General features: G+C 31.8%; 1 protein-coding gene across 1 annotated transcript; it reads left to right on the forward strand.

Moving 5' to 3' along the window:
• Positions 1 to 5,976: 5,976 nt before the first annotated feature.
• Positions 5,977 to 6,654, forward strand: LOC133833027 (putative protein FAR1-RELATED SEQUENCE 10). The gene has a single exon (XM_062263291.1). It carries the CDS (start codon positions 5,977 to 5,979, stop codon positions 6,652 to 6,654), a length of 678 nt encoding a protein of 225 aa, XP_062119275.1.
• The last annotated feature ends 5,680 nt before the right edge of the window (positions 6,655 to 12,334 follow it).

Genomic DNA, 12,334 nt, shown 5'->3' on the forward strand with positions numbered 1-12,334 from the left:
TACATATTATTCTACTTAATTATTATAAATGTTCAAAAATTTCTGCTAAAGTTACTTACCTGAGATTGCTTAATGCGTAGAGTATCAGGGATCTCGACCATCAGGAAGATTCATAGAGAAAAAAAGATTGAAAGCGCTGACGATCACTGATACAATCTCCTCACGGTTATTTAGCTTTGAATTCACCGGATCACAATAATAAACATGATATGCATATGGTGCCAAAATAAGCAACATCCAATGTTCACTGTATAAGAAAAACAAAAAAATTATAGCTCAAATGTTAAACAAAGAAATTATTGATATGGGTCGGACAAATGACAAATTTTTAAACTTACCCATGGTTCCAAGGGACAAGCATAACTTGTTCTTTTGATTTTATGTCATTGCAACGTCTGAACAGATTCTGAACATGATCGTCGAATGAACTCCCTTGAGTGGCGACGATATTAGGATTGACAAATAAAAACTTATTTTGGCGACCTTGTTGTACCACATATCTGTAAATGAACCTAATACAAAAATATGAAAAATTGTTATATGAATGAATAAATCAAATTAGAAAATTAAATGAACAAACTTATTTGTGAGATATATACCTCATGTAGCTGACGAGTACTGCTTGCCCAATCTTCTCCTTTCGAGCAAACTGAAGTATGTCATCCTTAAATATATAACAGTGAGACATATCCTGATCAAAAACTTCAGACTCTATGCCTAGATTGACACACTCGCCATCATCCCAATGAGATACGATATTCTGTAATCGTTCCAATGGAGTGTGGGCCAATTGTGTTGGAGGAGTTTGTTGTCGTCTTCTTTCTCGAGGTTGTTGTGTTGATGGAGCTCTTGGTCGTTGTGATTTGGTCCTACTTGTAGAGGGAGTCTGTATACAATTATATCAACAATTAAAAAAATTACAAACAAATATAGAATTGTAAAGATAATTATCTTCAGATATAATGACAAAATCCTTAGGCCACGCTATTGGCGTCCCAATGGTCTGAGCAACTATGTACATGTCCAAATCAGGATATGCAAAAGGGAGAGGACAGGTTGGCTTAAGAACACTCGTAATCATAACTTGGAAGTTGTTGCCTGCCTCTCTTTCAATGAGTGTACCTGATGCAACAATGTTTGAAACCGAACCAATTGCTAATTGGCATGCTCGGCCCTACTTGGCAGAGTTGGAGCAATCGGAGCTATCTCCCCATGGTAATACCAAATTGTGTAACTCTTGTCGATCCCATTGAAATATAAGTGTTCTTTAATCTTTTTAAGATCCATCTTTTTAACATTTCCACACTTAAGACATGGACAATAAGTAAAATTTGGGTCTTTCACATTTTCCGAACAAAACCTTAAGAACAAATCGACCCCGTTCCTATATTCCGCAGATAACATATTCGCTGACATCCACTGTTTATCCATATATTCTCCTATGTCTATGGAAAAGAAAAGAAACAACACTAAATAAGCACGTGATAAAGTTGTATGTCTATATAAAACTAATTTTTTTATTCTCCTAGATAAAATCGGGCAGCATTTCCCCTATAATAGTGACCTAACCATCTGCATGTGAATATCAAAACAAACAATTCAAACAACATACAATAAGTTTCTTTCTTATAGAATGTCTATATAAAACTAATTGTTTATTATCCTAGATAAAATCGGGCAGCATTTCTCCTATAATAGTGACCTAACCATCTGCATGTGAATAGCAAAACAAACAATTCAAACAACATACAATAAGTTTCTTCCTTATAGCTCCGCAGCACACAGTCAAATTTATCAGAACCTACTTCACTAATACACACAAGTTCTCAACCTTCCGTTATCACCGCAGCACACAATTTTAATCTCAGAACCTACTTCACTATGGATGAATATTTAAGATATTCAAACTCCTCTAACATGTGTTTAATAATATTAAAAGTAGAAGTAAGAGAATATATATGTACCTCTTGCAATCTTTAATCCAAAAGCTAGCAAAGTTACTTCACTTAGCAATCAAATTCGCTATTAAATCCACAAACCAATAAAATTAAATTAATAAATAATAAATAAAACATCACTAAATATCTAGCAATATATAACATATTATTGTAATTTTAGAAACTTAATTACCTCAAATGTGTAATTGATATTGGAATTTTGATGCAAAATACTCTCTAAAATCTCACCACAAAAATCACAACCTATGAAATTAAATTAATTAATATGTTAAACATTACAAACAAATATCACTAAATATCTAATAATAGTAAATGATATTGGTAAACAAATAAAAAAAAATCTCAATGTGCCGCTAATTATAACCTCAACAAAAAATCAATATAAAATTTCATAACCTAAAAACTTAATAATAAACAAAAACATAAAAATTTTCATATATTTATATTTTATAAATTATTTAATAAATTTATTTTAACATAACTATATATATAACAAAATAGTTACAATTTAAAAAAAAATTCAAATATACAAAAATATATCTAAATTTCGAAATAAAAAATGATAAAAATTTAAAAAAATCATGAACATATATACTCTAATGAAATCTATACAATGTGATAGGTTAAATTAAAAAAAAACTAAAAAATCATAAATCCCTAAAAACCTCCATGGAAAAACCACAAAAGCATACAATGTATATAAAAAAATTCATAAAAATGTAAAACTAACACAAAATCATGTATATTACTCATCCTAATGAAAAACCTATGATTTATTTGCAAAATAATTAACTAAAAATCAATAAAATAAAATAAAAACATACCTTAGAACCCTAAAAAAACGCAGCCCCAATTCTCTCCTCTGGTTTGCATGCTCTCGGGTTGGTGATATGTGAGGAAGACAAAGCATATTTGGTCATATATGAAGGGAGCACATCCAACGTCTCCCATTGGGAGACGTGGGACACGTGGCACGTCTCCCAGTGGGAGACGTTGGATGTACCCATAAACACTACCCCACCCTATTTCCAACGTCTTCCACCATTTTCAATGTCTTCCAATTGTAGCCATTAATATACACTTTCAATGTCTTACACCATTAGACATTTAAAACCCCTGATAAGTTTTAATGTCTTACACCAATGGTGTAAGACATTGTAGGGAGTCATTGTATATCAAATTTGTTGTAGTGCAAAGGCACCAACGATGTCGACTTTGGGGAAACACAATCTCAATTGCCTTCTTCATTGCTTTGTCTTGATCAGTAATTATGACATTTGGAGTACATCCAGACATGCATGCAAGCCCTGTCTTGAACAACCAAATAAATGTTTCAGTAGACTCACTTGATAGCAACCCACATCCTAACAAGATTGATTGACCATGGTGATTTACTCCAACAAAAGGGGCAAATGGGATATCATACTTGTTTGTTAAATATGTAGTGTCAAATGTAACCACATCACCAAATTCTTCATATATCGCTCTACTCCTTGCATCAGCCCAAAATATATTTTTTATCCTTGACTTAGCATCTAAATCCATTGTATAGAAAAAACTTGAATTTTTAGACTGCATTCAAACAAAATATTGATGAATTGCTTCAGCATCTCCAACCCCTAGTCATAATCGTCTTGCTTTCTCAATAAGATTTCTACAATCCTTATGTAAGAATGGAACATTATCATGACCCCCAGATTCAATAACAAATTATTGAAATTTTTTTGCAACACTTATTCCTGCTCGATCATTTAGTTCAAGTTTTCTTTGAGCACTAATACTTATCTCTCTATTGCATAAATAGAATCTTGACTTTTGAGGACTCAATCCATGGTTATGCTAAAGTATAACTGAATTAATCTTGCATTTTCCATCCTCAAGAATAGTACCATTAATTCTAGCCTTGCATTCCACTTTTGTCAAAGGATTAGGATTAAGATAATTTTTCTTGTGAGATTTTGACTTCCCTGCTCGCGAACATGACAAAGTTAAAAATTTTGTTTTTCTATCTTCTGAAGCACGTGATGTTTTCTTTTTAATTCCAAAACCCTCTTGCTTTCCATATTGTCTATAATACTCATAAAGATCATCAAATGAGTTAAAATACATTCCAGGTTCAGGGGCTTTTAAAATTTCTGAATACTCTATTTTATCCTTCTTTTTTTGCATGTTTGAAACTCTCCCACTTTTCTCTTTGTCCAAATCCATGTCCATATTTGTGATTCACATAACACTAGAAGGCTGGAAGGACGATTCAACAGCTCTTAAGAGTAACTTTAAATGGTGAAATGATGATTCTCATTTCTTACTCTCCATAGAATTTCACAAATGATAGAGGTAAAGCAAAGAAACTCATTCTTTTACAAAATATCACCATACTTGTATTTCTCCAAGTAACATATGTACCACATCAGTAGTCTCTCCTGAAATATGAACAAAAGATAAAAGGAGAAAAGAAAGAAAAAAAAAAGTGCAAACACGTTTAGGAACACTTAAAGTTTTAGCTTATTAAAATTTATGCCCAAAATTATACATCATTCCACCCCCAACGTATCATATTAAACTTATTACAAAATTTATATTTTTTCAATTATAAAATTCATCACCTTTATCTTTTTCAGTTAAAAAATTTCATATTCTTTATCATATAAATTCTTCTCCTACAAATTACATTCATAATTTATTTTATTTATTTTTATTTTTAAATAAAAGTAGATTCATTTCTTTACATTCCAACCAGAGAATAGAATAAAAGTTCAAAATAATTTTTTTATTTTATAAAAAAGTATATATGAAGACAGAAGAAAAAATAAGGGCCAAACCATATATATATATATATAGAGAGAGAGAAAGAGAAAGATACGAACCTGTATAAATGAACAATATCATTCAATCACCAAGCTTTTTTCCACTATTTCCACATTTTCTTCCTCTTAGCTACCAAACCAGAAAAAAAAAAAAGAAGAGGATTTTCATAAAAGAAAAAGACAGTAAAGGTAGTGATGAAAAAGACAAAATAAGAAAATAAATTTTTGTTTTTCTATTTTTCTTTTAAATCAAAGTCAAATAATAAAGAGATTGAAAAGTAGGGTATTAAGTAAGCATAATACAACTGTATACTTGTTTATTATTAAAAAAATATTCAACTAATGCCAAGTGTACTGCCACATACGCTCGGGATAAAATTCCCCCCAGTTATATAGCATTTCTCATGAGGTGGCTGTCCAAATGTCAAAAAAATAATAAATATCATTTTAATTATAATTTAATATAATAATTGATTTAGACCTACATCAATTAATGCTATAAATCCTCACGCCACATTTTTACTGACAATCTTTTTTCTTTTCTTTTTGTACTTTACTTCTTATTAATTAAATGTTATACGGTAAAGAATAAATTTATTCATTTTTTATTGTTTTGTTTTTGATTTATTAAGATGACTTTTGGTATTCTCAAGTTTCATTTTTGTTTTTTCTTCTAGTGTAATATGTACTGCAGAGATTCTCCATTGAACTCATAGAAGGAAACTTGTAATAAACTTTTGTCTTTTTTCCTTTGTCTTTGTCTTTTTCTGTTTATTTTCTCTTTATCTCATTATATTACATAATATTTGTGTAGAAAATTAGAGAAAACCAAATATTGTGCATATTATTACTCTAAACAAAGTGGAGACAGCAACAAGCCAGGTAAAAATTCTAAATTTTATATTATTATTGACTTTATTATCACTTTGAATCATTTGTGTTTATTTTGTATTTATAAGTGCTAATTATTTTTATAAATTTAGAATTTTTGATTAAGTGATTGAAGAATATTGTTTTAATAATTTTTTTTCAATAAAATTCATGTTTTTATTTATCTTTTTGTGAATTGGATGTGTATATACAGTAGCAATCATTTTACTTGCATATATATGATATCTTCTTAATATATATTTCTATCTTTCATTATAAGTTGTTTGGTAATTAGTATTTTGCATATTAAATTTTTGAAAGAAAAACGTAAAGACTTTGAAATGTCATTGGAAGAAAAAAATATTAGTTTTTCTAGTGATGCATGTGATAAAAATTTAAGTGAGGATAAAGGTGGAAATACAATAGATTTGAATGAGAGTGTATCAACACCTACAATTGAAATGAATTTTGATTTATTGGATGCCTTGTTTTTGCATTACAAATTATATGGAAAACAAGAAGGTTTTGGTGTTAAGAAGAAAACAAGTCGTAATTCACCAAATAGAAACATGAAATTTGTTTGCTTTTCATGTTCTCGAGCTAGGAAATCACAACCCACAAAACAAAATCCTCTTATTCCTAATCCACAGACGAAAACAAATTGCAAAGCAAGAATTAATGCTACTGTATTTGGAGATGGAAAATGCAAGATAAATTATGTTGTGCTTGAGGATAATCATTGTCTAAGTCCACATAAATCACGATTCTACACTTGCAATAGAGAAATAGGCATTTGGGCACAAAGAAAGTTCGAACTAAATGATAGTGCTGGTGTTAGTATGGCAAAAAAATTTCAAACACTTGTAGTGGAAGCTGGTGGTCATGATAAAGTTCCATTCTTAGAAAAAGATTGTAGAAATTTTGTTGATAAAGCTAAGCATTTACGCTTAGGAATTGGAGATGCTAAAGCAATCCATGATTATTTCATGAGTATGCAAGCTATGGCTTCTTTTACATGATAGATTTACATGATGGTGGTTGAATAAGAAATGTGTTTTGGGCAAATTCTAGAAGCAAAGCATTATATCAAGAATTTGGTGATGCTGTTACATTTGACACTACATACTTGACAAATAAATATGATTTGCCATTTGCACCTTTCGTAGGAGTAAATCATCATGGACACTCATTCTTGTTGGGTTGTGGGTTGTTATCAAATGAGGATACTAGTACATTTATTTGGTTGTTCAAAACATGGCTTGTTTGTATGAATGAATGTGCACCTGCTGCTATAATCACAGACCAAGCTACAACAATGAAAAATGCTATAGAAGTTGTATTTCCCAAAGCTCCACATCGATGGTGTTTATGGCACATATTGAAAAAGATACCTGAAAAGTTAAGGGGATACAATGCATATGAACAAATAAAGAATGTCTTGAAAAATGTGGTTTATGATTATTTAATAATAGAAGAATTTGAAGAAAAATGGTGACAGATTCTCAAAGAGTTCAATCTTTCAGAAAATGTGTGGTTGATTAGTTTATATAAGGAGAGACATCGTTGGGTTCCAGTATTTGTGAAAGACATTTTTTGGGTTGGTATGTCAACTACTCAGCATAGTGAAAGTATGAATTCTTTTTTTGATGATTATATAAATTCGAAGACATCATTGAAGCAATTTGTTGAGCAATATGATCTTGCTTTAAGAAACAAGGTTGAGAAAGAAAAGCTTGCAGATTTTCAATCTTCCAGTACATGGATCCCTTGTGTAACACATTTTGAGATAGAGAAACAATCACTACTACAAAAAAGGTATTTTAGGATTAGCATTGTAAGTCCTAAAAATTTTTTTAGGACTTGCGGGGCACGAGTCCTCTATTTGAGAGCCTTAAAAACTGAGGTTTTTAGCGAGTCCTAAAATATCTGGTTGAGTGCATTTAATTAAGCGCAAATCCTAAAAAATCTGGTTGAGTGCCTTTAAGTAATTTTTTAGGACTCGCAACCTTTAAGTAATTTTTAGGACTCGCTCTAGTTGAGTGCCTTTAAGTAATTGCGAGTCCTAAAAAATCCTATTGAGTGTCTTCTAAAAATATTTTTAGGACTCGCTTTGCATGCCCTTAAAAGTAATTTTTTTTTTAAATGCAGCTACAATTTTCATTTTGATTTAAAAATATATATCCCTTTGAGTGTCGAAAATGTATTAAAAGAAATTTGAAAAGAAAATACTAAAAAATGGAAAAAAAATTTGGCGAAAGAAATTTAAATTTCTGAACATGTATTGTAATAATAAGCTAGCTATAACATCATTCATTTTGCTCTAACCAATTGTAAAAATGACATCGCCCATTCTTCTCGAACTTCGTCAATTTCTTGAGTAGTATATGGCTTGTCAGAGGTGAACTGAAAAAAAAAAGAAACAAAACTTTCATTAGAATTATATTAGTGGTAATAAATTCAAAGCATATACAAAAATTATACTAGATTAATATTATGTAGTTGTATATTGTTTGTTACCTGTTTCGACAAGAAATGTTTGATATGAGGGGCATTGATAAGTACATTCTTCATCATCCTCATAACGTAATATCCGCTATCGATATTGTTTGGTTGTTTACGACACTATATAAAGATTGGTGATGCATGTACAATTCTTAGTATTAAATATCTTAAAAATCTTTACATATACATAAACTATACAAATAGAAACATATCGTAGGTTGGGAATACATTACTCCCGATGAGCGTTTGTTGATCTTTTGACGTGCTTTCATTCTTTCCATGAAATACATCTCAAATGCATCATAGATGGTCTCCTTGATGGCTGTCCTGTTATCTAATGGTGCATTGAGAGGATCGAGTAAACAACAATAATGCCAATTAGGATATAATAAAAATAACATACAATGCTCCCTGTTGAAAGAACAAGTATTACAAAGTTTTTAACTTTAGATTCTATTTTTTTTTATCAATGAAAAGCATATTAATTAAACTTACCCATGGTTATAAGGCATAACTATCCAATCATGCTTTTTAGACGTGCAATATAACATCCTATCACATAAAGCTTGAGCACGACTATCTGCACGAGTCACGGAAGTAGAAACCTCATTCGGATTCATAAACAACAATGATCCTCTCTTTTCCTCGTCTAATAATAGTGTCTAGTACAAAATCCTACCAACAAATATAATTAATTAAAAAGAAAACTAAATAGTTGATGAAAGAAAATCCTTACAATAAATATTATTAACTTCATATAGAGCATACCTCACGTAGAAGACAATGCATGATTGTTCAATCATCTCCTTTCTACAAAATTCAAGTAAGTCATCCTGAAACAGAGCAAAGTATTCACAAGCATGGCCAAACACATCCAAGTCAATGGACACTTCAACGGCATAATCATGTTTAGGCTAATCATTGACGATTTCATATACTTGTCTCAACTTAGGTGACAATGGAGATGGTTGTTGCACCTCTTGTGATAATGACACCTTAGGCGCTCGTTTTGGAACTAGTTTTTGAGCTTGTGGTGCTAATGGTAGAGAAGTTTTTTTCTCAGCTTGCTTTACTTTTTTTTTCACGACCTCCTAATAAACCCATAACAAATAATTAATAATGGAATAAGTAAATAAAAATTTAATAGTCTTAAAAGAATTACTTGTGTCGCTCCATTGAAGATGACTAGCGACTTGGGCCAACGTATCAAAGTCCCAATAGCTTGTTTGACTGTATAAATCTCACTGTTAGGGATCGAGTTAACAAGTAGAGCATCAGGTTAGTCAGCAAACTCAATTTCATTGTGGTAGTTTTCTCCATGGATGTCTGTGCTACTAGTAACTAGAATGTATCCCATACCAACGATGTTGGTGATAGAGCCTAATGCAAATTTCCATTCAATCATTTTATCCTGCACATATTTAGATATGTATTAATATGTTATACAAGTTCAAAAAATTAGATTTTAAAAAGATAAAGCTATACCCGATTTGAGCCAGGAGTGGGGATAAACACAGGTGCCTCTTTTTGTTGTGGGGGCGGTGGTGCTAGAGGTTGATGCTGTGATTTCGGTGATGCCTGATGAGATGGTGTCATCTGATCTATGGGTGATCCACAATTTGGCATCTGACGCATGAGAAAATCCTCCAAAGCCACTATGTTGTCCTTTCATCTGTTCCATAAATTGTCGCATCATTTCCTCTTGTCTTTTGATCATTTCCTATTGTTGTTTCATTATTTCTTTTTGTTGACGATATTTTTCTTCCATCATTGCAAATCGAGCCTCAACTGAGGAAGCCTCAAATTATTTTCCCTTTTTGTTACTGGATAGTGGGGTTTTCCAGAATTGGCTAGGCGTTACACCGAGCTCAATACCCCTCACTCACAGTCTACTCTCAGGGGTGCCTAATGCCATAGTAAGCACATCCTTAGACCCATTAGGTTCAAATTTTCCATCACTCATGAGCTTAGTATAGTGCTCCTACAAAAAAAATATAAAAATATAGTTATTCTCATTAAAAATAAGTAATCCAATCATATAAAAAGTAGTACACTTACTATGTTGCGAGCTATGCTTGTTGCCTCGGTACCAACCGACTCACCATTTTTGTTAGAATGTCCCACCAACCACAACTGTGACCTGTCGATTTCAGACACCTCGAGTCCAATTTTTTTTTGTTGCATCCTTTCCAGTGCCAACAAATACCCACCTCATGACATATGATAGTCGTGTTTATTTTTTTCGACGATCTTGATGTATTTTTCTTTTTTTTCTTCCAATCATCACCCATGCGCAAAACACAGAACTCATCCCATTTTGTTTTAGTGATCAACTGTGAGTAATCTCTTGGCATTTTGAACATCTTGATGGTCAGATTTGCATCAAGCACATCATAGATGCATACCTTAGTCAGATGGGACTTGAATGATCTCCATCGTTTTGCCGCCCTTGACATAATTTTTCTTTTTACTTTATAGTCTATGTCAAATGTAGCCTATAATTGAAAACAATACATATCGTTAGTCTATATTAAAAACACAAACAACATATATTATAGTGATAGAGAAAATACCATAATGATTTCCCAAAAAATTTCTTTGCTTGATTTAGGGACTTTATCCCAGCTCGTGTGTGTGATTGAAGCACACCTCTTTATAGTTGATCCGATCATTGATCCTAATTTTGATGTCATTGTACCGATCACTTGTCCATATTCATTGAACTTGATCGGTACCTTAACACCTTCACTTCGCATCTTGGCTATGTCGGGCATGGTACATAGTCCCCTAACAGATCTCACATGCACTATAGCATTATCATCATTCTCCTACTGACCAACATTATTTTCAAGTCAAGGAAATGGAATATCATCATCAAGTCCAGGAAGTGGACAATCATCATCAAAACCTCCTGGATAAGCCATGGAAATATTTGAAAAGGAAACGATTATAAACAATGTTAATAGACAATCGTCATCATGGCAGGAAAATTAAATATAATATGAACAAATCCAACCTTTAGAAGAAAAAAAAAACAAGTCAACATTTATCACAGTATATGATCAACCCATACACCGTCACCATCAAAACACAAACAAATATCATCGTCATCTACACCATCATCAATAGGGAATTCGGTAAGCTGTGGTTTGGGAATTGTGACATGTAGTTGAAGGAGTGGTAAGTCATGTACATCATTCTCTTTGTCTCTCCAATCAAACGGTTGAGTAGGAACCACGACTGACCATTGTTTGTCTGATGGATCATTCACATAAAAAACTAGTTTGGCTTGTGTTGCCATTATGAAACCATCATTTTTGTGCCCAATTCGATTTAAATCAACTGATGTAAAACCTAAATCATCAACCTTTACTCCCTTGTCAATTTTCACCCAATCACATAAGAAGACTTGCACTCTTGTTGTAATGTAATCTAATTCCCAAATTTCTTGGATTACTCCATAAAATGTCATATCACACTCTACAAGATTTTTGTCCTTTGAACTAGAGATTTTCACAGTTTTTCCTACAATACAAACTCCACTATTCTGTGTGGTTCTTACATTATGTTGTTCCAAAGTATTAAATTGAGTACCGTTGACGATGTATGATGGGTACTTAAACACATTCAGGGAAGCACCACGAGAAATCCACTTAACTATGCCCGACACATGACTCGATGTGTAGGTCACTTCAATTGCAACCTTTGTTAAAAACAAAAAATGAAATAATAATTAATAACATGTCATGCAATCAAAACAAAAGATTTAAAATTATTTACTCAAATCAATACCTTGTTCTCTAACCAAGTATTAAATGTACGATAGTGTTCATCTTGAATCCATTTTTGATTTTTTGACTTAGATGGATATTTTTTCCGAAGCCAAACAAAATGATTCCTTCATAAATGTATACAAAATTAGTATGAATCAATACAAATATCACAAAAATGTTTTATGATATCATACAGTCTAAGATAACTTACTCGATGTAAGGTTGAATCTCATCAATGTTTTGCAATACAAGACAGTGTGCTTCACACCTTTCATCTTGAGTTATTGAGCATAAAACACCACCTTTTCCACCATAACCACCATTACTTTTATTTAATGTAGATTGATCACCCACGCTTGTCACACCATGCAAGTATTCTAAACAAAATTCAATGGCTTCTTCTGCACTATAGCATTCAACAATA

This window comes from Humulus lupulus, chromosome 4 (genome assembly GCF_963169125.1).
Source record: "Humulus lupulus chromosome 4, drHumLupu1.1, whole genome shotgun sequence".
NCBI lineage: Eukaryota > Viridiplantae > Streptophyta > Magnoliopsida > Rosales > Cannabaceae > Humulus > Humulus lupulus.